The sequence below is a fragment of the Epinephelus fuscoguttatus genome, linkage group LG13 (genome assembly GCF_011397635.1).
Source record: "Epinephelus fuscoguttatus linkage group LG13, E.fuscoguttatus.final_Chr_v1".
Taxonomy (NCBI): Eukaryota; Metazoa; Chordata; class Actinopteri; order Perciformes; family Serranidae; genus Epinephelus; species Epinephelus fuscoguttatus.
The window spans coordinates 34,831,845-34,853,366 of record NC_064764.1 but is presented as its reverse complement, the minus strand read 5'-3'; the positions used below and the strand labels follow the sequence as shown (position 1 = coordinate 34,853,366).

General features: G+C 40.8%; 1 protein-coding gene across 1 annotated transcript in view; it reads left to right on the top strand.

Annotated features, from left to right (window-relative positions):
* The window catches only part of wars2 (tryptophanyl tRNA synthetase 2, mitochondrial), a 107,939-nt gene that overhangs the window by 55,897 nt on the left and 30,520 nt on the right, over positions 1-21,522 (top strand). The window contains exon 5 of the mRNA XM_049595102.1: positions 9,385-9,519. Within this exon, the coding sequence (XP_049451059.1) occupies positions 9,385-9,519 (135 nt within the window). The remainder of the gene's footprint in view (positions 1-9,384; positions 9,520-21,522) is intronic.

Below are 21,522 nucleotides of genomic sequence, written 5' to 3'. Positions count from 1 at the left end.
TGAAGTAGAAATCAAGTGCACTTCAAGGATGGGTTGAGTAGTAGCATAATAATAGAGTTACATCCAGCTTATTTACAATGGAAGTCCAAGGAACTAAGTCGCCAAAAAAAATGTTGATGTGAAGGTTCTGCAAACAACTGATATGCTGCATTTGTAGGTAATCATGTAGCCAAGATGCTAACGCTGTGCTTAATGTGTAGTCAAGTTTAGGGACAAAAACGACTTAATTATGGTGAGGAAAAGTTCATGCACAGCAGTCTGCAGTTGTTTGCACTTTGGTAGCGGTCTCCCCTAGGTGTCAAGCCATCATTAATACTCTCCACCTGCGGATGACAAAGTCAGCTTACGCACTACGTCACTATTGACACACTGACAGGATATTTATAAAGCATACAAAGTAACATTATTTGTAGTTTGCAGGAACAAAGTGCTGACATTGTCTTCTGGCGACCGGGCAGTGAAAAGCATCCTTCATTAATTTCATCCATGTATTAACCAAGGCTTAGCAACTCACAATCAGAGCGCCTTGGATGGTTTTCAAACAGCTAACCAACACCATGGATCCCATTATATGTGAGCTGGACAGTCGCTGTTTTTAATTCTTGTTCTCCTTTTGTTGTGAATTTTAATATGTGTTACTCAGCTATGATCACTCCAGGAGGAGGGAAGTCTTCCTCATGATATAAAGCATCAGGCACACGGGACATGTGGCTGTAATTATGACAAACAATTACAACAGCGATAGTGTGAGATAGAAACTATGGTTGGACTCATTTGTTTACATCCATTACACTGTAATAATCAAAAATACATATTCTCTCACCTGTAGTGTCAGACTATGCAGACAGTTTTAGAGATATCTGCTGCCAAAAGAGATTTTGCTCCAAATTAATACAGTGGTTGTGAAGAGAATTTTATTTGTGCAACACTGATAACATAGTGCACAGATATAAATACCGGTGTGCCTTGAGATTTTGGCCCTTTGGTGTTCCTTGGGCACAAAAAGTTTGAAAACCACTGCTGTAGATTACTCAGAGTTACTGGAGCAGTTGTCTCTAACATTAGATTGTCTCTGTTTTTATTGTTTTGCATGTAGCAAACGTTAAACACACTGTGATTTATTTTAGCTTCCTCTAACGTGACAGCCAAATCAAAACTTATTGGCTCTTGTGAGCTACTTCAGCAAAGCTTTAGGAACAAAAAATGAGGCACATAGATTAACTAACAGGGTTTAGGATAAAAACACAAGTTCAGCTTATAGACCTTCGAGCTGAGGTGTCTCTAATGTCTCCATTCCATTTAGATGTACCAGCTCCAGCTCTGTCTTACTGGCATAGTTTACTAGGAAACCTTAATGTAATATAGATCATTTGTTTTATTACCAGCTTATACACCTGTACTCTGACAAGTCACATGCTGAAAACAAAAAGTGAATTATCAAACTGTATATACAGAATATTTATCTAAAACTCAATGCAATAAAAAACAATAGCTATATGAATAATAATATTGTCAATATTCATGCTGAAGTTGAGGAAGTGTCCTTTTGCTCTGCTGTAATTCTGTGTTTCACCCTGTCTGCCCCCCGACTCCTGTCCTGTCAACACTACAACAGGCAATGAGACAAGGTGCTGAAACACACTGCCTCCCTGAGGGACCCCACAGCCCCCCTCCTCTCTCTCAGACACACACACACACACACACACACACACACACACACACACACACACACACACACACAAGCAGACAGTTGGATCTGATTGACAGCACACATAGACATCTCCAGCATAATCGTTAGTCACTTACTTTTTATCAATTACCTGATATTTCTGTATGAATACATTTTATAGATGCAGTTTTTGTTCATGTGTATATTTAGCACCCATAATGTACATATATATAGTAACCTATTCTAGTTTTTAAAGCTACTTATCTTCCATCTGTCTGTACAACTCTGCTGCAGTGACATTTCAGTTTCAGTTTCAGTTTCTTTGCATGTGATCAGAAAAGTTTCTTTCATAATATTTTACCTTATGACTCATTTTTAGGGTTACCTTTACTTTGACGCTTTCCTTCTGTCATACTATCCTTTTAATTTTACCCCGATATGTACTTGCAGCACCACTTTTAGTTAAATTTTGGAGATGTTATTCAGCCTGGTAGCTCACCTGGTGGAGTGTGCGCCACATGTACTAAAAAGCTAAATCCTTAACAGGTGCCCAGGTTTGATTCTGACCCTCGGCCCTTTGGTGCATGTTGCCCCCTGTCTCCCTTCCCCCGTCTTGTCTGTCTTTAGCTGTCGTATGTAATACAGGCAAGTTAGCCTGAAAGAATAATCCTGAATTTTTTTTTAAATGTTCTGATGTACTTTTTCCTTGTGTTTTATGACCTGTTGTGTCTGAGACGTGCCTGGACACAGGTATACTCCTTCCCTAAAATCAGGTCATCAGCATCTGAAACTGTGAATGATAGAAAAAATAATAGAACAAATATATAAGATGAATAAATTAATAATATGAGAAGATCTCAGAGGAGAAAACAGAGATGCTCTCTATGTCTGTCAATTATACATGTGCCAGACCATCTTGGTGAAGAGGGAGCTGAGCCGGACTTACTGGTCCATCTATGTCCCAACCCTCACCTATTGTCATGAGCACTGGGTAGTGACCAAAAAAATGAGATCGCGGAGCTGAACAGCCGAAATGAGTTTCCTCCTTGGGGTGTCTGGGCTCAGCCTGAGAGATAGGGTGAGGAACTCGAACATCTGGAGGGAGCTCAGAGTAGAGCCGCTGCTCCCTTGCATTGAAAGGGGTCAGTTGAGGTGGTTCGGGCATCTGATCAGGATCCTCCTGGGCGCCTCCTATTCGAGGTGTTCGGGCACATCCCACTGGTAGGAGGCCCCGGGGCAGACCCAGAACACACTGGAGGGATTACGTATCTCGTCTGGTCCCATAAGACCTAAATCTACCAGACATTTTCAAAGGATAGCTACCACTAAAGCAAAACCAACCCAGTTGCCAGAATGCATGTTGGCACTGTACGTTTCTGCAAACCACTGATTTGTTACATTTGTACGTTATTATAAAGCATATATGTTGAAATTTTACAGGTTTTTTCATGGTTTAACAATGTGGTGGTTAATGTTTGGGTAGGATTAGGCACAAAAACCACTTAGTTATGGTTAGAAAAACACTGTGTTTTGGCTTAAGATACTCAGTGTTTGTGGTACTTTTCCAACAGAAAACGCAGCGATATCTCAACAACCAGTCTTGTTGTTTGTTGGTCTCAAACAGTGGTCTGCAGCTTGACAGGTATCTTGCCTTGGTGACACAACATCCACTGTCCCCTCCACCTCCTGATGACAAAGTCATCTTATATACTACCTCACTTTAGAAACATTGGATGTTTCTATACAAATATGCAAATATATGTAGACACAATGCGTTGACATGACAAACACTGTTCCTCACATGCACAGTCACACAGATTAGTAATGAAATCCAGATTCTCTTCGGGGGAAGCAAACATTTCTTTACACAAAATACTTTAGTGAATGTTTATTATGCTTTCTGAGGCTTCACTCTGAGAACAGCGGGCCGGTGAGGGAGTGACGTTGCAGGCTGTGTGCGGTCGGCCCGACAATTCAATCACTGACACGTTCTCTGCGCCGCACAGTATCTGACTTCATTATTATTTTTTTATTCCTCCGGCCAAATTCTACCCTCCCACTGATCGACTGTCTGTCCGTACATCTGGCTGACTGTCCGTCCATGCAGGCGTTTGTTCTTTTGTTTGTGCGTCTGTACTTCGGTCCATCTGATTCATCCATCATTCATTTGTCCATCTTACTCCGCCAACACATCCTCTGTTTGTCGAGGTGTCTGTCATTCTGCTGGCTGTCCATCCATCCATCCACTTGGGTGGTGGACGTCCTGTGGACTCCGAATGCCTGCAGTGTCAGAGGGGAGATCCTGTCTTTCAGCATCGGGATCCAGAGTCCAGAAAACACACTCACACACACACATCTCTGGCCCCTCACTCAGCAGCCCCCTCCACCTTCCCATCATGCCTTGCCTGGCTTGTATTATGACAGGTGGAGCGTCGGTCGCCACCAGCCGGACTTTCCTACCAGCATCTCTCCTAAACTCAGGAGGGCTGCTGCAGATAGTTAGCATGTGTGTGAGAAAGTGTTCAAGCGTGTGTTTAGAAGCTGAAAAATGTTGCATGCATAGTTTCACCTACATGAATATATACTATATATGTATTTATTTGATTTATTTAAAATGGATCATGTATGGTTTGAATCATAGATGTCACCATTTGTCACCATTACCTTTGATGCACCGTACCAGATTAAAGCTTTAAGTCGGTACGTATCCATAGTGCCTCAGCCGTAGGGATGTGCCATATCATCACCTTCACGATAATACTGGTATATTTTTAATATCATTACATTCCTCCACTGGGAGTGGCACAAGGCAGAGTAAGGACAATAGAGACAATTATAAAGAAGGAGGTGAGAAAAGGAAGTTGGGTAGTGTTCGGGTGGAGGAGGACGAGGAGCAGTAGCAGGAGGTGCAGAGAGCCTGATGAGGATGAAAAATGAATCACCCTGATGGTGAAAGGAGAGCAGGAGGATTTGTGATGAAAGCACAAAGTCTTCACTCATCACCTGGACGGCCTCTCGCTCCTCTCTGGAGATCTCACTGCTGAGTTTCTGTTTCTTCTTCTTCTGCTGCTTCAAACTGAATGATAGACAGTTTTTAACACTTGAATTCCCCTGAAACAAAGACTTTTTCACCACATTTTATTTCACGGAAAGCCAACTTTACGTCATGCTGCAGGAGCTGGCATGTGACTGTATATGTAGTTCTCTGTGTTCTGCCACAATTACGATTTTTACATTTATTGATTTATATTTTATGTGTATTCAAAGCCATGTGTGCAAATTTGAAACTTTCTCTTATTATTCTACAAACATCATTGGTGCTATCAAAATCTATGTAAATGTGGTAGCCCTGTATATTTAAAAAAAAAAAAAAAGAAGAGGAAGAGTTTTTGACCTTGAGTCCACATGATGTCACCCATTGGTTTATGGACTCTTGTTTTGAAGCCTCAAGTTTGACATTTTTGCCATAGCCATCTTGGATTTTTGGAGCCGGAAGACTTTTTTTTTTTTTTTTTTTTTTTTGTTAGATTATTATTTTGGCTTTTGCCTTTTTTTGACAGGACAGATTAAGCATGAAAGGGTAGAGAGAGTAGGGATAAGGACAATGCCTGTGTACATGGGACGCCTGCCCCAACCACTGAGCTACTGGGCGCCCCAGAAGTGACCATGTATTGAACGATAACGATTGATGATAACCCTAACACTAGCTGCTGGCTTAATTAGCATCAACACATTCTCACTCTGACCTCGTCACCTATCGCATGAGAAGATGAGACTCATTAGCATGAGACTCACATACAAAATAAATAGATAGAAAGCACGACTCTTGGTCTAAGGAAAGGAATTTCTCTTCTACTATAAAGAAGAGAGGCGTAGGCAGGAGAAAAAAGAAGAGCAGGAGGACCAACCTTTACTGGGTGGCCAGGAAACAGGAGCTGAAGATTCAAACACACACACACACACACACACACACACACACACACACACACACACACACACACTACAAACCCATCTCCCACCAGTTGGTCTCTGCTCCACCAACCAGATCTCCCATCACCCAGGCGTGAGAGAACATACCGGCTCAGGTCTCCACCATGTGAAACACCAAAGAGCTCGGCCTCAGCGCCTCGGGAAATAATAATGAATATGGAATGATAGTCTGTATTTTGTGCCACAAATGCAACCAGATGCAAAAGGTGGAGGGGAAAAAAATCAGGAGCAGATGTTTGAGAAACAAGAGGTCTGAAGGAGCGGCCAGCGTGCCCTGCAAACATATTGTAACCCTACCCAGCGTGTAGCATAATCACTTATAGTACGTATATCGCCACTTTGTAATGAGGTATGGTATGGAATAGTTGTGCAGCTGCCTCCCTGGGAAAGTTCAGTTGTTGAGGAAGCAGCCAGGCCTAGACACAACACCACCCAATTAACATATAGACCTCAGACAATAAGGAAACCGCACATGTCTGACACATTTCTATAGCCTACTGTACATGTGCGGTGGGGGTGGTGTGTAATTGCACATCTTCGTCTTCCATAGGCTGCACACGGCTCAGACATGCATATAGATCAGTGCAGGCAGCTGGTGTTCAGTTCAGCAGAGAGGAGGAAGCTCCACCTACAAGTGGCTGCGTTTTACTCTACATGAATATAAGACCCTTATTTTTTCTCTTTTAGTTTGAGTTTCACCTTATCTCCATTTATTTTGTGCTGAGTAGAATGTAACTAAGTACATTTAGTCAAGCACTGTACAATTTTAGGTGCTTGTACTTTACTTGAGTATTTTCATTTTGTTGTACTTTATAATTATATTCCACTACATTCTGGAGGCAAATATCGTACTTTATTTTAAAGCTTTAGTTACTTCGCAAATTTAAATTATCAGTATAAAGTCAACCAAAAATTATCAGGTCACATTATGGATTAAGTGACACTCTAATAATAACTGTTTCAGGTCAACAAAAAAACAGTGCAACAGTTTGAATCAATCTTTTTGAGTTATAACAACTTCTAATGAAATTATGTTCAACCAACGAACTATATTGAGTTAGGGGAAAAAGCTTTTCCTCTTTTTTTAACCACATCCTTAATAATTGATAGCATAAACACGTTTTAAAATATTTTTTTAAGTGTTATGTACTTAATAAGGCCTACCCTAATTATGAACACAAGTTTTTAAGTTGACAACTATTTAAGAGAAAAAAAGTTGATCCAATTTGATTTCCCAGTTTTTGTTTGCTTGCGTGTTTTTTTTTAGTCTTTTTTATGTTTACCATAAAAGTTATTAAAATTAGCTCCACCTTTACCAGCTGCAACATTAAGTATGATTTTGAGTTACTTGTACTTACTCCACTACACTTATAGTTACTTTGCAAATTTAGATTATTCATATATGAATCTACCAAATAAATTATTATGGATTAAGCTAATCTTTAAAAACAAATGTTTTTGCTTAACAACAAAAATTAACACAATAGATTGAATCGGTCTTTTTAAGTTATGACAACTTCTAAAGAAATTATATTCAACCAATTAACTAAATTAAGTTAGAGGAATTAACTAATTACCATTAAAAAAACTGATCCAATTAGATTTTCTACAGTATTTTTTTTAAGCTTTTTCATTATTACCACAAAAGTGATTAAACTAGCTCCACCTTTACCAACTGCAGCATTAAAGTGATGAATACATTAATGCATTTGAATGCAGGACATTTACTTGTAATAGAGTATTTCTACATTGTGATATTGCGACTTCTACTAAAGCACAAAATCCCAATACTTCTTCCACCACTGTGTACACTCAATATTGTTATTTACACAGAAGCTGGAATCCTGCAGAAACACCCCCATCAATTACATTCAGAGTGTTAGGGCGTAACTAGTTACATGTAACTAGTTACTTTCCTTGTTACATGTAACTAGTTAGGCCTTTTACTCTTTGTACTTTGATTATATTTTGATGCGAATACTTTTGTACTTTTACTCTAGTAGGGTTAGGGGGAGGAATTTAACTAAGTACATTTACTCAAGTAGCCTACTTAAGTAAGGGCCTTTTACTTTTCCTGAGTATTTCCATTTTATGATACTCCACTACATTTTGGAGGCAAGTATTGTACTTTGTGCTCCGATGCACTTATAGTTACTTTGCAAATTTAGATTATCAACATAAAAATCTACAAAATAATTATTAAGGATTAAGCTGCACTCCCTTATTGTGAACACAAGTTTTTTAAGTTGACAACTGTTAAAAGATTTAAGTTGAAGCAATTACATTCAATGAGTGGTTTTAACTTTTTCATGTTTATCGTGAAGAAATTAAATATAGCTCCAATATTACCAGCTGCAACATTAAAGTGATGAACACATTATTTCATCAATAGCACAATGAGTACTTTTACTTACTTTAGTATGGTTTGATGCTTTGTTTTTGCGCTTTTTTTTAACTTGAGTATGATTTGGAATGCAGGACTTTAACTTGTAGGAGAATATTTTAACTCTGTAATATTGATGCTTTCACTAAAGTTAAAGATGTGAGAACCTCTTCACCTCCAGGTGCTAATAGTTGATGAATGTGGTGTTGCTGAAGTGAACATTATTGAGAAGAATTATGTAGGGAAAAGCCTCCAGACAAGTGAAAAAGCAAATTGAAATTCAAGACCTAATATTAGGCTCCTGTTAAATCAATCAGTGCTCCAGAATATATCTGATTTATCCAAGGAAACTCTCACACATTGACACTCAAGCTAAAACATTTAACTTTTTGCATTTCTTCTCTTAGTCATCGAAGAGGAAAGAGGTATTCCTTCAATGTTTTACTTTACGTCCTGGTAAAAAAAAAAAAAAGTCTTTGTTATGCGGTTGCTCATTCAGACCACACACTGGAAAAATGATATTTTACAAGAAAGCAACTAGAATTACATATTAAATTAACACACCCAGATTAAACACTGTTTGCAAAAGGAAGCAGCGTAACATAGAAAGTCATAATAATGAGCTTAATTTTAAAAAATGTATCGGAATATTTCACTATTTCATGGTTATATATCCTGCAGTGGTGAAGGAAGAATTTGGATCCTTTACTTAATGAAAAGTACAAATTCCATAGTCCAAAAATAGGCCCACTCAATTACAAGTAAAAAAATTAAAAGTACTCAATATGCAGAATGACTTTTATTGTTTTATAATACTATAGAACCTTATATTGACTGACCAATACATGTAGAAGTGTTTTAATGTTGTAGTTCCTCAATGTGGAGCCAGTCTAAGATACTTTGAGGCTACTACTGGACAGATACACCACTGCGTTATATCAAGCATATTATTTTATTTATTGAAATAAATAAATAAATCCAGTAACTGTAAGTGTCAAATACATGTAAGTAAAGTACAAAGTACAATATTTTCCTCTGAAGTGTAGTGGACTAGAAATATAAAGTAGCAGATATTGGAAATACTAAAATTAAGTACAGGTATGTCAAAATTGTACTTCAGCAAGCTTGAGTTACATTTCACCATGGTGAACCATTTTATTTTATTTTATTTTCATTGATATATATATATTTATTTTTGTGTATTTTTTTGGTGTTTTACTTTTAATTTTTATTTTTTTATTTTACTTTGTTGTAATAATGTAAGATTAAAATGATACTATTTTCCGACTATTCTTTATTACTGTTACGGGCTGAAACGCTTCCCTCCCTTTTGTCCTTCCAGAGCCACCGTAGGGTGAAGTCAAAATCCAAGATGGCGCTCTCCGTGCGGACTAACTTCAAACATCTCTTCAGATTCATTCAGAAATTTAATTCTCCTCAAAGGTTACTCTGCTCCGGAGCCTGTACGGGAACCAAGGTATGTGAAGACATGTTGTTAACGGAGACATTTTGTGTGTCCTGACCGTACACCGACACACGGACTGAAACGTTACCGGCAACACCGGGACTGTGTGTTTTCTTACTCCCCGTGTCCTCTGTTCACACCCTGAGACAGAGTTTAGTTCAGTTTACACATGACAAGAGTTAATATTGTAAAGGGACAGTTGCGTTTAAACTCGTCTTGTATGTGTTCGTTCATTTAAACCGAGTGGACATTATATAGTTAATTATTCTTTTAATAAATAAGCTGTTTGAACTAGTAGTGGTGATATTGGCTGTCTGTACAGGAGCACTAAGGTGTCAGCTTTGTGGCTTTATATATAATATACTCAGTAAACATGTCGTTTGTGAAGCCTCACAGCATTGGTGGAATGTGGATACTGTATTTACTTATGTATGTGAGGTACTTGTACTCGAGTATTTCCATCTTATGCAGCTTTATACAGCTTGCTTAAACTATTTTACAGGTAACAATGTTTCATTCCACTTCTTAACTAGAAGTGGTGCAGTGCTTCAGTTTACCCCCAATATTCAACATCAGCACTGAGTGTTCCCTTATGTGTTGAGAAAATTCCCCCACCTCTCAAACCAGTGATTCCCAGCTGTTGGGTTGCAGTCCAAAAGTGAGTCTATGGTCCATTCTGAATGGGCCGCAACTGACCTGAAAACATATCAGTTTTGTTTTTAAAAAACACATATTATTTTGAAGTATGGTGAATTTCTGGTGTTTTTAAAGTTTCCTGCTGTAGAGTGACTAACTAACGGACAGCTGCTTCACAGAGACAGCAAACTAGCTGGACAACATGGCCAAACACAAGTATGACGCTGAATATATTTAACTGTGTAGACCTTAAACTAATGACCAAGGAGAAATGTGAACCCCATGACTGGATCAGTTGCTTTAAACTAAATAGACTCTTTAAAAACCCTCTTTATCAGCTGGAAAATGCATTGTTACAAAGCTGAAAACAGGGCTGCTTTTCTGACACCATTGAAAGTTGGACACTGTCAGGACAGCCAGGCTACAAACATATGGTGATCTTAATGAACATGATTCATTGCTTTAGATTTAAGTTAAAATGACCACAACGCCTTAAACTAATCGACTATAAAAATAATCGGTGACTAGTTTAGTAGTCAACTAATCGGTTTGAGTCATTTTTCATAGAAAAGTACTATAAAGTACACCAAAATACTCTTATTGCAGCTTCTTACGTTAGCTTTACACACTCTCCCATGACAGTGAACTAAAAACCTTTGGCGTGAGTCTGAAACAAGACATTAGATGACATAATTCCTTAAGATATGTTGGGTTTCAGCTTCTTAAATGCTACTTATGCAAGGCAAGTTCATTTATACAGGACATTTCATACATCGAAAAAAAACCGAGATGCTTTACGTCACAAAGATTAAAAAAAAGAAGAAGTTTTTTTAGCATTGAAATCTAAGCAAGTCTAACAGAGAGTGCAGGAATGAACTGTTTGTTCCAACAGTGTTTTGATTGTAGGATCAGTTAGCAGACTTGTTCCAGGTGAACTAAGAGGCCAAAAGGATGTGAGGAATGTGTTTTAGCCCTAAACCATGAAGTGATTTATAGTCAGTCTTAAAGGCAGCTCTCTGACTGAAGGGCTTAGTTATAAAAGTATCATACAGCCTTTTTCGGACCAAACTGTTCTTGAGACTCCCTGAGAGGAAGTGGCCATTGGGGATCTTGCTCGAGAACAACATAGCTTCAAGGGCTTTCTCTCCTGTTTTCGCAGCGCTAATGGCAACACTGAAGTGACGTCCTGTAAACCAGTCGGCGGTTGGTATAGCACTGTCACTGCCACTTTGATAAGCCAAAGTTGCGCTGTATTTCCACTGTATATGTTGAGCAAAGCCTGGATTAGTTTGCTGTCTCGAACCATTTGTCTGTGTTTCCCTCTTTTTTTTTTTTTTTGGTATGAACTATTTGTGTTTTGTGCTGTTTGTTGTTTACGCAGTTAAAAGGTTTTTGAAAACAGCGGTTGTCAGTGCTGCATTGGCTGCGTTTGGCCAGTCACCATACACTTGCGTCACTTCTCGTGCTGGAAGAGTGCCTACTCTGAAATTAAAGCTAAAAAAGTCCCTGGTTAGTGGCTCTTGGTGTCAGATGATGATGCACCAAAGCACCCTTTTTTGATGCTCCGAGTATCTGCAGTAGTATGAAGAGAGAAAGTCGGCGTAGATTGGGATGGGAGGTGGATGGATCAGACAAATTACGACTTTCACCTGGGAGCCCGCTGCTTGTTTCCCGTGTGAAATCAAAAGTCAGCCTAGCCTACACACAGTGTCCAAAACTGATGCTGGAGGGGTACCTAGAGTGTCATATTTTGACATGTGTATGGAGCCACTGACCAAGCAACACTATTAAAAGAGTTGGGAGGTAGAATGCATTGACAAATAGTATATTACGAATAATATTAGTGATAATCTTTATCTGCAGCTGTGCAGAAATACAGAGTTTAAACAGAATTAATAAACGTGCAAAAAAAAACGAGCTACGCAGCATTCAAATGCTGATTCAGAATTCAACTGTCAGCATTATGAAGTTTCAACGATTCAGCACAGCCCTGATTTTTAGGGTTAGTTGATTGCTTTCAGTTGTAACAGTCTCTTCATCTGTTACTGTTGTGGAGAACACTGTCTGAATAGCAGCAGGAAGTTTTGGTATTTAGAGCAGCTGCGTTTAGTTGGACAGCAGAAAAAGTTTCAGAGACTGAAAACAGTTACTGTCAGCTTGGTGTCAGTCGCTCCGAATCAAAGGGTGAAGGTTTTTTTTTTCCTTCCTAGAGTACAGATGAAAGCAGACATAGTTACGCCCCTGTCTCTGGGGGAAAGGCATTCTGGGAAATGGAGGAAATCATAAAGTGAAGTTAAACTAAACAGGTCGAAGCAAAATGTGGTTCTCCGTAAAAACAATCACATCATGTCATCACATGAATTAAACGTGATTCACTGATTATTTTAGCTGTTTTAGGTTTTTACAAAACCACAAAATTCTGTTACTATCAATAACAGGGATTTTTTATGCCTTTATGACTACTGCATAACTTTAAATGACCATTTTTTTGGATTATTTTGTTCTGGGCATTTGCCTCTCAGCTCTGAGTGACACATTAAATCATTAATAGTTTATTCCTGACTGTAGCAGCTTTGTTTGTGACTTAAACTTTTTTTCCTCGTCTATCTTGAGTTTTTCGGTGCAGTTTCCTTTCCCTGTCTGGCATGTGACATCATATCCTCAGTAGCACTCCTTGAGTGTACCTTTTTACTTTGTTAAACATGCCTACTATAACTCAGCGTAGAGTTTCCTATCATTGCACGGCTGCCTTGGAGAAGCAAATGGGGTGTTAAGGCAAACAACGAGTCCCCTGGCACGTGTAAGAATAACCAGTGTGTTTCAGTACGACAACGATGCTAATTATTGAGCTGTTCTTGCATTACGCTGCAGTTAAAAACCTCAGCCATCTGCCCAAAGCCCTGTTGCAGGTTGATGTACGAGCTGTAACACAGTATGCACGTTCACCGCCGTCCCGTCTGTATTTTGTTAGGGCAGAGTCTCCAGAGAGGCTGGAGAGGTGTGTGACGAGAGGGGAGGAAAGGGGTGGAAGCAGGGGGGACTCGAAAAGCATCACAGCAGTGCTTCATTACCAGCAATAACATCAGAAATGAAGTGTTGGTTTTCATTTGTTTTAATTTTCTCCAAATGTGGACGGCTGAGTGCAAAACACCAGCACGCCCACAATGCCCTGAGGTGTGATGTGCGTCAAACAAGACGCTTTTCTGGAGGTTTTTCTGCACTGGAAAATGTGTTTAAAAAGTCACTGAACCTCAACGGACTGACACAGAGATGAAGTGTGACCTTTGTCAGATGCTTTGAATTTTGAGGGAGATGTTTGTGACACAGCTGTGTGTTTTTGCTCTTTAAAATCTTGTTACCTATATTCAAAATTTGCTGTTAATGTCTGCGCATAACAGCAAATATCTGTGCTGCAAGCTGAAGTAATTTGACAGAGTTTATAAGTGTGTTCTGGTGACTAGTTGCCCACATGTTTATGATATTGATTTAATTATTAATGATATGTTTTGTTGGTTTGAGTTGAAGGTGTGAGAAAGAATAGTATCAGTAACATTGTTAACACTGTGCTACATTACAGAGAAATACAAAAGCGTACTAATGAACCTTCATTAATATAGGCCTATATTTTATCTCCAAGTGCACGTCACACACTGAGCGAGCCGCCTGTTAATGACGCTGTGGGCTAATGGGCATGTAGCTACTTCCATGTTTCAGATGATACGTCATGTTTGTAGTCGACCAATGAAGATGAGTTTACATATCAGCTTGGGTTCGTCCTTCACCTTCTCAAAATGATCCCACACTTTGGATTTCCTGCCCGACATGTTATTAACTAGCCTGTGGAATAACCGCAGGTACCAGCCCTGGAAATTAACCTGACTCCTGTCTGACTGCTGAGCATGGACACTTCCTGGTGGCGTATGCATATAAATTCACTAATGTCTAGTCTCATCTTTGATCTCAAGTGCATGACCCCATGGTCAAGCTGGCTTTAGCCACCACATTGGGCTATATTGATACATACTGCTGCAAAAAATGTCACAGCAGCTGAGCATCCGAAGTTTCTTTGCATGGTCAGTGTCTGTTCATTTTTTCCTCTCCATCAAAGGTGTAACTAGTTCTGCCAAAGCACCCCAGAATGATGCTTTGCCGCTTTTTTTTCTCCAAGTGAGGAAATGGAATATTTGCAGATTGCATAATCTGGTTGTAATTCATATACACTGACATTTAAGGTGTGCTGATTGATTCTCGACATCAACTCATGTACTGAGTGACATGCAAGAAAACATTCCACCTTAAAAGTTAATGGTAGCTGGGGCGTCGGTGGCTTAGTGGTAGAGCAGGTGCCCCATGTACAGGGCTGTTGCCGCGGCGGACTGGGTTCAGGTCCAGCCTGTGGCCCTTTGCTGCATGTCATCCCCTCTCTTTCTCCCCCCTTCACGCTTAGCTGTCCAGTCCATTAAAGGCAAAAAAATGCCCCAAAAAAATATCTTTAAAAAAAGTTAATGGTAGCTGTCAGCAGTAGCCTTTGAGCAGCACTGTGAATAAAATTACTTTTCTCAGTCTGAAGCAAACTAGAGAAGATGAAGAGGCAAGAAGACATCCTTATATTTTATATTTATTGTTGACTAATGAATGCAAACTTGTTTCCAGAGGAACAGTGGTTACATAACCTTTGAAACGAGCCATAACTTAACCATGTGCGTGCTCACAAGTGTGTGTGCCTCATAGGTCATAGGTGTGCTGTGGTACTTAACATTTTGTTTACAACTTAACGAATAGCACTACACCCTTAAATGCATAATCTGTAAACTTGTTCTGTATATGAATTATTCAAAGAAATAAATTGAATGAACAGAAATGAAATATATCTTCTTCTTTTTTTAAAAAAATTAAATCAAAATGACAGACAGGCTGTGACAGAATTTTATCGGACGGACAGTGAGAAAGTCTAACGCAACCTCTGTGTTTCAAGGTTCTGTATTTACAACTTCACTCTCCTCCTCCATGTCTGCCCAAATGATGTTACCTTGCAGGGCAGCGAGATTACGCGAGAATCCAGCACTCATCTACCACAAGTAGCTCCGCCGTTAGAAATGATATTGCCAAATCTCAACCACTGGACACATTTGTAATGTTGCACAGTATATAGTCAAGTCAAGTCAGGTCAGGATTTATTTCTAGAGCACATTTAAAAGGACGGCAGTCGACCAAAGTGCTGCACATAGGTGGGTACAGTCATATTGCTCAACTCTAGTCTAAATTCAATTCACTATAATCGGGGCCAGAAGTGTTTTAAATGTTTGTTGTCTTAAATTAACTTATAGAAGTCCTGCAAATGTACAGATGTCTACTTCTTTGCTGTAGCAAGGCGAAATGTAGGCTATTTTTAGTTTATTTTTAAATTCTTTTCTCCCATAGTCAAAAGTCTTGCATCTAAAGTGATAAAATTTGCAGACAATGCAAAAAAATCCTTGAAACATCACTGGCATCGTGACCAAATATTTGAGTAATTAGCCAATAACTTCTTCATGTTTGAGGCTCTGCTAATTAAACCTGAGTTTAGCTGTTGCCTCAAACTGAAACTCTCTACCACCCTGCTGCCTCACACTAACCCCCAGCCTCATGTCAGCTGGAAACACAGGGCTCCCCATCCAGCCGTCCCTCGCCTGTGGTCCTGTTATTGACTGATATCAGTCATGTCAGCCCCGGGCTCCAGGAAAGAGGAAGTGACTTCTAATTTGCCTCTCTGTTCTCCTTTGGCTCCAAATTCACTTACTCGGGTGTCAGCTAAAACCATTAGAGCTGCTCCCACACCACATGGGAGAGGGCAGGCGAGAGCGAGGAAACATGGCCTCCCCCTTTGAGGATGTTCATTAACTGCCCTATTTATTTTCAACTGTCAGAAAAGCCCGCTAATTCTCAGCAGTCCCCTCTGTGTAATTAGGTCTGTCGTAGTCGTTCTGCAGCCAAGACCCTCGCTTTGCACATTAACCATTTCTTAAAACTATCCCATATGTCAACATGTTCCTTTTTTGAAAAAAAAAAAAAAAAAATCATATCAAGCTAAGTCGAATTACAGAATCAGCCTGAAGCTGTGCACCCACAGTGGTGACTGGGGAATCTTACTAGTTTCCCTGAGTCTCAGTCCGTGCCTGATCTGTTAAGCGTCTGACACTTTTAAATAAAATGCAGCAAGTATCTGGTGTCGTGCCTTTGAGCTGCATTCAACAGACGCTGCCTCTGCAGCAGGAAATGACTGCACTCTTCAGCGAGGAGCTGCTTGCGAAGCTTTGCCACCAGGGCTAATTACATATTGATAAATTTATGAAGTGTGTGGTGCTTATTTTTGTGCTGTGTTGTGAGTTTTATGTGTTTTCTCGGGCGTTATTAGCTCGCCTGTCAGTCATTTGTTTCCTGCAAGTGAAATAAAATTAAACATGTCTATTGTCAACACAGAAGGAGGAGGAAGTGGTTTAATGAAACTATTTGAAACAATTTGGAAGGAAACAAGTAGCTCTGGAATGAATGTGTTTATCTAACAGGGAAAAAAATCACATGAATGAAGCTAGTCTTGGCTTTTTCAACTGCACACAGCTGCTTTACATGTGAGCTTATTGTAGGCAAAACTGCTTTAGTTTAAACAGGCCTGAATGCACAGTCAGTGTTTCTGGTTTTGAGATGATTAGTCCTTTGTAAGTAAGTGAATAAAACTGCTGTGAATATTGCAGGTGTTTATCAGGCCTGATTTGTGACTTGTTGGTGGCGTTTATTTCAAGGAGACCACCCCAGTGCTGCGGGCAAAAATCTAAAAAAGACAGGGTCGTCTGCAAACAAGGAGATCTCGCTGAAGTTTCGCCACAACTCAGTGCAGCATCATCACTCTAGTGTTTACCTTGTGAATATCAAAACTGAGGATAAAATTATTGTTGGAGTGCCAACATAACTTTCCAGAGTTGTAAAAGCATCTCACTACTGCTCAGTGTTTTGGTCTCATGAGTGATAAACTCCTTGATCTTTTACTCAATTTGGACTTCCTGGATTTTATTTCTGGCACTTGAAGCAACCAGGAATGTTTGGTCTAAAAACCCATTTGATATTTGATTCAGTCCTCTACACTGTGTAAATTAGTATTTTTATAATATCTGGTTCCAACTCTATCAAAATCACTGAGGTTTAAAGTTCGTTCTTGACCTTTTGAAACAGCCCAGTCGCCAAAAGAAAATGATGGCATCGTTCATTTCTGCAAACCACAGATATGTCACATTTGTACGTTTCTTATGTGTCATATCAGTGTTTCTAAAGTGATGTGGTATATGAGCTGTCATAGACATTGAGAGGTTGAGGTGACGGTAGATGTTGTGTCATCAAGGCGAGATGGCTACCAAGCTACAGAGCAATGTTCAATACCAACAAACAACAAAGCAGGTTGTGTTTTAGTTACACATTGCTGCGTTTCCACCGGCGGCAGTGCCACAAAAAGCTTTTTTTGTGTGTGTGCCTTTATTACAGAGGAGCTGAAGAGAGACAGAAAAGGGGGAGAAAGAATAGGGATGACACACAGCAAAGGGCCTCAGGTTGGAAATGAAGACTGGGCCGACATGGGATGTACACTCTCCCTGCTGAGCTAGAGGTTGCTCCAGGGTGGTTGTTTTATTACAAACGCATCACTGCATTTCCAGTTTGGATAATGCCATGAAAAGCAGGTATTTTGGGCCAAAACACGAACTTGTCTTCACCGTAACCAAGTGGTATTTGTGCCTAAACCTAACTACGTCAACCACAGGGTTATTTAACAAGTCGGTCTCACTCCCAACTCATCAAATAGCGATGCTTGTCCAGTGGCCCTTGGCATCAGATTCCAAGGCACAGAGGCATCCTCTAGCAGCCGTATGACAGACCGGCGTGCGGCATGTTTTGACGATGCACGCAACTGCTGTAGGTGTTCCCAACTGATGGGTCGCAGTCCAAAGTTGGGTCATGGGTCCGTTCTGAATGGGCCGCAAGTGACTCGCAAACGTCAAGTTTGTTCAAAACACTTTATTTTAAAGTACAGTGAATTTCCACCGCAGAGCTTTTACCTGAATTGCCATTTCTTGCCATAGAGAGAATGACTAACGAACACCTGCTTGACAGAGACGGCAAACTAGCTCGATGACATGACCAAACGTAAGTATGACGCTGAATATATTAAACTGTGGGGACTATAAACTAATGACTAAGAAGAAATCTGGACCCCATGGCTGGACCAGTTGGGAACCACTGGTGTAAAGAGTAGGAAAGTCCGCAAAGGGTGGAAGGGAGAGGAGGTGAATGGGTCAAACAAACTCCAGACTTTCACCTAAGAGTCTGTTGTTCATGTACCATGTGAAACCAAGAGAATCAATTGAGTTATTTTAATAACAGTGTAGTGTGCTAGTAGAGTGATATATGTCACGTGACTTAAAGAACCAAACTTTAAGAAGTAAACCTAAAAATGAAGTTCTTGAACCTACCACTGGCTTGTTTGAAACAGGACAAAACACTCTGTTCTGGAGCTTTCAGTCATAACACACAGACTTCCTCAGGAGATAAAGATTTCAGTCATGAGCCATGAAACTATAGATGTTAAACTTTCCACTCCTCAGAGCACTTTAACTTCTCAACCTTTAACAGCATGGACAGGAAGTCTTTGAAGTGCTTGCTTGGAGAACTCGTTCTTAAAGCAGTTTCAGAGAGATGTTTTATTGTGGCCCTTTAGTGTCACATTGTGTTTGTACTCATTTGGTTTGAATGTCACATTGCATATAATTACATCAGCAGGTAATCCGATACCATAGTTGACACAATATCAGCTGTCAGTGTTTGTCACTTCCCAGAAACCAGAGAAGTCATTAAACGTTTAGTTTCTAATGAGCCAGATTACAGCTTCCTGTCTTGAGTAGGCACTGCCCCTCCTGGTTATCTCCCCCCAGGCCGTATTGAAGTCTGGTTCCTTCAGAAGCTGCAGCCTGTTAGTGCTGGAGGCTGGAGGCTGCCTCCCCTGCCTGGTTATTTTTGGAGCACCGTCGGACCCTGTCTGCGGGGAGTGCTGTTTTTGAAGGGCCTCCAGTCCCATTAATCAGCCGAGGGACCCCACGGCGCGAGCGGGCCCCGAGCCCTGGCCCGCCACACTGCAGCGTTCTGTTCCTGTACCCCCGCTCTCCGCACAGTGTGAAACGCAGAGGAACCTCATCAATCTCACCTGTCCCACACGTCAACCGCAGATTTAATCAAACGCTCCTTTCGGGCCTTTCCCTCTGCTCCCCCTCCAACACACTCACAGAGAGGGAAAAAAGAAAAAGTCCTGACTGGGCTATAGTCACACTTTTATTCTTATTTTATTTAGTTTTTTACCACATCACCTCCTCCGCCATTTTTCTTTTTCTTTTTCTTTTCTCTTTTCTCGTGCTTTATCCACTATTACATTTTTTATTTACTGTGCGTATCTATGTATTCATGTGTGTGTATGTTTTCTCTGTGGTCATATGCACTTTGTTTCAAGCTGTGGTGTGTGTTCCCACTTTGGCTAAAGACACACACACTTTTAGGAATAAAGGGGGGGTAATACACCAAACCCCATTTCCTATTTGATACCTCACTGAAGTGCAGCTCTGTTGGTTGCCAGCGTTAACAGGTCCCAAAGTGAGAGAAAGACAGAGATGAAGAAAGATAGGGGGAAGGTGTGTCAAGGTGCATTTCAGCGTGGTGCCGGTGTTAATGGGTTGGCGTGGGGCGCCCAGGACAGAAGAAGAACACTGGACCCTGTGTGTCGGGACGCCCAGCGGGAGCGCCGCGGAAAATCCTCCATCTGTCGGCCCATCTCGGTGCAGCCACAGTCAGATCTGGAGCTCGTCCCTCAGCCCACAAAGAGCTGATGGTAATTCACAGCGGGGCAAGCGGCGATGCCCCCAGAGGTGGTTTTTGAGATGTGTTGAAATTGGCGCAGTAAAACGGTGGTGACCATCGGGCCCCGCTCATCAGCCCCTTGGTGAGAGAGATGTCAGTGGGCCACTCCGGGACTCCCAGGCTCTGATATGATGTATGAGCCTCTGAAAAGCAGCCCAGAACAGATCTGAGAAGAGAAATCCACTGTTTTGCAAGTCCTAGCTCAACCAAAACCGTGGCTGTGATTAATAACACCGAGCGGAGCGAGACCGTGGGCCTGGACACGCTGGAAGCTGCAACTGCTCAATAATATTAATGACCAATCTCAAGTTCAAGTTCTTTATCGTCAGATACAAAAACCAGTGAAGCAGTCGTTTGCAGTGAAAACTTAGTTCTTAGGCTCCCTACGAAAATGCTTTATAAATACATATATAAAAGAAAATCACAGCAGTAAAATTTTATTAGTATCTAAGACAAAAAAAAGTGCAGCAGTTAAAATATAGGAATAAAATATAATACTTTAAGTAGAATAAAATACTGTGGTAGACACGTGTACAGTAACAGTAAAATGTATTTCATGGGCCTGTTCTCCCCTTACGCCAGCGCAGCGCACCAAAATTCTCGCGCGCACCAGAGCACCTCCGTTCACATCAGACGCGCATTCCTCCACGCCATCGACAAGCGATTCTGCTCCCAGCTCTTGTTTTTCACTGCCTGGCATTCGCTCGCGGCTCGCGCAGAAAATAGACCAGACGCCAAACTGATGGCTGCAAATCGTGAGCCTGCCGCGGAGCTTCCCGGCACGGCGTGGCAAGTGTGGACGACACAGTCGGTTAACATGGGCGCCGAAAGGAAACTGCCTTCTCTTCTCAGCGCTTCGAGGCTATTCGCGGCGCTTCCGCGGGCGGTGTGGCCCTAGCGTTACACGCCATACTTAAGCAACTGCTTGAATGCAACCAATCTGTATACCACCAAAATTATCGCATTTATGCAGGTTTGTTAAACACGAAAAGACCCACTGAAAATGGGAACCTTTCCCATTGTCAGTAGACCGGTGCTGTGCACACGACTCTGCAGCAGACAAGTATGCCCTTCTGTCTTTTTTTATACTGGTTTGTCATGTTCAATGCCACAAACACACTGGAAACCAGGTTAATAACCAGTAGAGAGCAGCATGGGGGCCAGTGAAAGATGAACTTGGTACTGACTAAATCAGAAACAGCATTGCACAGACAGACAGCATTTGAAGCAGCTCATCATTCCATCGCACTGGTGTTGTATCAAAATGTAAATCGAATACAACTTCTCGCCTGTAAATGCCTCGCACCCCCTTTGGTAGTTAGAGTTAGGGATAGGGTTTGGTTCAGGTTAAGATCCGGGGACAGAGTCTTCAATACATCACTAGCAGAGTGTTAGCGCATCTATCTGGGTGTGGTATTTTCAAAATTGCTGATCAAAGGCAATCAGAGTCAT